General features: G+C 33.6%; 1 protein-coding gene across 1 annotated transcript; it reads left to right on the top strand.

Moving 5' to 3' along the window:
- The first annotated feature begins 2,337 nt into the window (after nucleotides 1-2,337).
- Nucleotides 2,338-4,188, top strand: LOC114395968 (nodulation-signaling pathway 2 protein-like). Its single transcript, XM_028357842.1, has one exon. The coding sequence runs from the start codon at nucleotides 2,380-2,382 to the stop codon at nucleotides 4,009-4,011; it is 1,632 nt and encodes a 543-aa protein (XP_028213643.1). The 5' UTR covers nucleotides 2,338-2,379; the 3' UTR covers nucleotides 4,012-4,188.
- The last annotated feature ends 264 nt before the right edge of the window (nucleotides 4,189-4,452 follow it).

A 4,452-nucleotide genomic window follows, 5' to 3' on the forward strand; every position in this document is an offset into this window, starting at 1 on the left:
CACACCTCATGAATCATATACACTTTACCTATGAACTATACAATACACACAACTTCTCAATTGTTTTCAAAATCATTTTAACTCGTCGCGCCTCAAAGTGATTCAACTCGTCGGGTTCCCACAGTGGATCCCATCACAATACTCATCGCGCAAAAATTCGTCGCCCTTAAAGGATTTTACAATTGTATGATTGCACAGTTCATAACTCACAACTCAATACATACAACATCTCAATACATATGTATTTCACCATTCATCACATGTTCAATTTGTCACTTACTCACAATTTGAATCATCATTTTATAATTTCAATATAACAATTTATACAAAGTTCTTCTCACAATATGGGGAGTAAAATCCCTCAAACAATTCCACATAATCATATTAAAATCAATGAATCAAAATCATAGGTCAAAAACACGAAAACACTAAGAGCACTCAAGTTTATCAACCAATTCGCATCAGAACATCAATTGGTCTGTCAAACACAACAATATTGTATTTATAATCGCAAAGGAAAGTTATAATTCAATAAACATCCCAAAATAAACCTCAATTTAATCCTCTAAGGATCCCTACACATGTTCATTTTAACCTCAATTGCGATAAACTCATCTTTTACCTCTAAGCAGGCTCACGTGTGTATTCCAGCAGTGATAACGACATTTCTAGTAGTTTCCTGAGATTCCTCAAGATTTTCCTCTGGTTGTTCTACTAGGATTTCCAAGCATTAGAGAGAAGAAGAAGAGATTAAAGCCTTCATTCCACTGTTTACGTGCGATGAGTATTTTTCCCTTCCTAGACATTAATTTGAATCCCAATGGTAAAGATATGTAGAAATGAATTGCGAACTTGGTGTCCAAATTTCACAAAAATCCAACGATTAACGAGTTCGGAATCATAGTTTTACTAGACTCGATTTGGGTATATGTGGGAAAAAAGAAAGATACGATGTGAAGACCATTTCTCTCACCTCAGACATTGTTTCACAAATTCTAACGATGAAATTGTTTGAAAATGAATTTCAAACCTGGTGCTCAAATTTCACAATAATTCAACGGTTAATAAGTCAGAGATTATTATTTTACTTAGACACGTTTGAGTGTATGTAAGAAAAAGAAAAACTTTTGAGAGAGGAAGACTCAGAACTGACATAATATATCTCTATTTATAAGACTACTCTCAACCTATTATTTACTCTATTTATTTTTATAACAAAAAACTATATTTTATTTCCTATCAAATAAATAAATAAAATATCTTTTTTATTTTCTTTCAAACTATTATTTTAATTAATAAAAATATTTCTCTTTATTTATTAAATTATAAAGAATCTCATCATTTTTACTAAAACTCTATTTATTTTTAAATAAAAAAATTTATTTTATTTTAGGAGTGTTACACCTTCCATGTGGACGCATGTACATAATAATAATAAATTTCACTATATATACGTACACGACTATGCAGAAGGCAGTGAAATTTCATTGTCATTGAAGTTCAATTTCTCATGAAATGATACGTAATTGTGTTGAAAGGACATAAACTATTAACTAATCAATTGTTTAACTATAATATTGAATAGTGATATCACCGGTAACTTGGGATGCCCATTGAATTTTGCTTTCCATCGAAGCTGCCAAAATAAGAGACAGACTTTGCATGGCAACCTTGTTCGAATAAAACTCTGTAAAAACTGCGTGAAAGTGATTCGTGATTTTCTATTCCTATCATGTAAAGATAACGATTGGCCAATAATTCTCCTATTTTATTATTTTATATGATGTGATTTGAATATATATACACACGTACGTATTATTATATCAACAATTGAACACGTAAATTAATTGATATATATTTATGTAAATAATTTTAATCGTTAACTATGTAATTATGTCAAATATTAAAAAAAAAAGCTTTGACAGTCTATAATAATTTTATCTGTTTTAAATAAGATTACTTCTAATAAAAGATATATAAAGTTTTTTGATAAAAAAATGTATTATTTTATTAATGTAACTTTGTATTAGTGTTTCTTTTAATGGAAATCCCGGACTAGCTTTGTGTCCAAGTTTCACAGGTCAAAGTATCAGCTCAAACAAAAAGAAATTGAGGGATTAAAATATAAGCTAAATGGTTTCACTGTAAAACAATCTACTTATAATATTTGTTAATTCAATCCTTTGCGTGAGTTTTGTGGAATAAGATAATGCCTCATTAAAATATAATTCATGCTATTTTAATTAACATAAGGATTTGGCTGAAAGTGAGGGGGAACAACCTTTCTTCAATTATAAATAGTCGAACAATATCACCCATTAAACCTCCCCCAAACAAGAATCCCTTTCTTTGAAGTGTGAAAAAAACCTTATAGAAAAGATGATGCAATCAGAGGATCTGCAATTCCAATGGCCATTCTTTGAAGACATGAACTCAACTTTTGATCAAGGTGTTGAGTCCTATGGCTTCACCACCATGTATGGCCACGTTGGTGATTGTGGACCTTATGACTTCACTATGAATGACCATGTTGGTGATTGTGGATTCAATACTCTATTGAGCACACCAGAGGATTCTACTTCTGAAATTTGTTCCATCCCCTTTCCTTCCTCCCCCATTTTCTCCATTGATCATATTCATATACAATACCCAATCAATGAAGAAACCATGCACCTTCCATCACTCATGGAATTGGATGATTTTGATTCCATCTTGGATACTCAAATTATTAGTATTCAAGGTCATGGAGAAAGTGAAGGGAGCTTCTTCCCTTCACAGAATTTGTCGAGTGAGGTGGAAAATGCATGGAGTCCAACCCCATCTGTGAGGTCAGAGTTGTCCACAAATCAAACATCACCATTGACTTTACCACTAGAAAACATGGAAGTCGAAAACCAAGTGAGTCTTCCACACTTGTTGAAGGCCTATGGAGAAGCCTTGGAGCAAGGACAAAAAGCACTAGAAGAAGTGATTTTGAGGTGCATAAGCCAGAAAGCTAGCCCACTTGGTGAGTCTCTAGAGCGCCTTGCATTCTACTTGTCTCAAGGCATGACAAATCATGGAGACTATCTAAAAGGGGAGGCCTTAAAGAACTTTGAGGCTGCTTTGAGGGCATTATATCAAGGATTCCCAATTGGGAAAATTGCTCACTTTGCAGCTGTTTCAGCAATTCTCGAAGCCTTGCCACAAGATTGTGATGTGCACATAGTGGACTTTTATATTGGACATGGTGTTCAATGGCCTCCAATGATTGAGGCTATTGCACACATGAACAAAACATTGACATTGACATCAATCAAATGGGGTGGTGAGGTTCCTGAATGTGTTTCTAGTCCATGCAATTTTGAGGAAACTAGAAGGCAGCTCTATGAGCATGCCAAATCCTGTGGGTTGAAGTTGAAGGTTGAGGAGAAAGGAGTGGAGGAATTGGTTAGTGAGATTAAGAAAATGAACAAAAAGGGTGAGAAGGGAGAGTTTTTGGCCTTCAATTGCATGATTGATCTTCCTCATATGGGAAAAGTAAGGAGCAGAAAACATGTCTTACAGTTTCTAAGGGTAGCTGATGAATTGATAAGCACCTCTGACAACAGCGGAATTATCACTTTTGGGGATGGGGATGCTTTTGAGAAAGTGAAAAATAACTTGAATTTCAGGTCATTTTTTGATGGGCACTTAGTGCATTACCAAGCCTTGTTAGAATCAATGGAATCACATTTCCCAACCAGTTTCTCAGAAGCAAGAATTGCCATGGAGAAATTATTTTTGCAACCTTGCATCTCTTCTCTTGATTGGTTACAAACATGGGAGGAGATGAAAAGGGGAGGCCATCTTGAGGAAGAAACTAGCTTAGAGGGTTGCCAATTGAGCAAAAATATCTTAATGGAAATTAGAGAAGTGTTGAGAGGAAGTGATGGTTCCTATCAGGCCAGGATTGAAGGCCAACATGACAATGAACTAGTTTTGGAGTACAAAGGAACTCAACTATTAAGATTTTCAACTTGGAAAAACTAAAGCTAAATAGTTAAGGACTAGAATTGACAATACTCTTTTTTTGTGTGTATAATAATCCAAATTATACAAATAGATGGTAGTAGCTATTATAATTTGATTTGTACAGATTCATGCTCATATCAGTTATATGTACTCCCAAAAATTATATATAGACATATATTCTTTTTTCCCATAATATAATAGCTTGTTTGCAAATGCAGTAGCTTTCATTTATTGTTTCTTGCACCTTAATTAAATAAAGTGAATGGAATAGAAATAAAAGGAAAGTTTGACTTCGGGATTGGATTTTTTTCAACAGATAAAAACACATTCAGTATAATCATATTGTTCAGCTCTATTTGTTTTTTTTTTTTTTTGGCCAAAAGAAAAAGGAGAAATGTGAGGGGACTGCAGGGGAGTTGTTCGCCTCTATTTGTTAGATAAAACTAAAAATGAATTACA

Source organism: Glycine soja, chromosome 18, assembly GCF_004193775.1.
Source record: "Glycine soja cultivar W05 chromosome 18, ASM419377v2, whole genome shotgun sequence".
Classification (NCBI taxonomy): Eukaryota; Viridiplantae; Streptophyta; class Magnoliopsida; order Fabales; family Fabaceae; genus Glycine; species Glycine soja.

Excerpts from the sequence above, each read along its gene's own strand:
- LOC114395968 (XM_028357842.1), top strand. The coding sequence starts at position 2,380 with ATGATGCAATCAGAGGATCTGCAATTCCAATGGCCATTCTTTGAAGAC.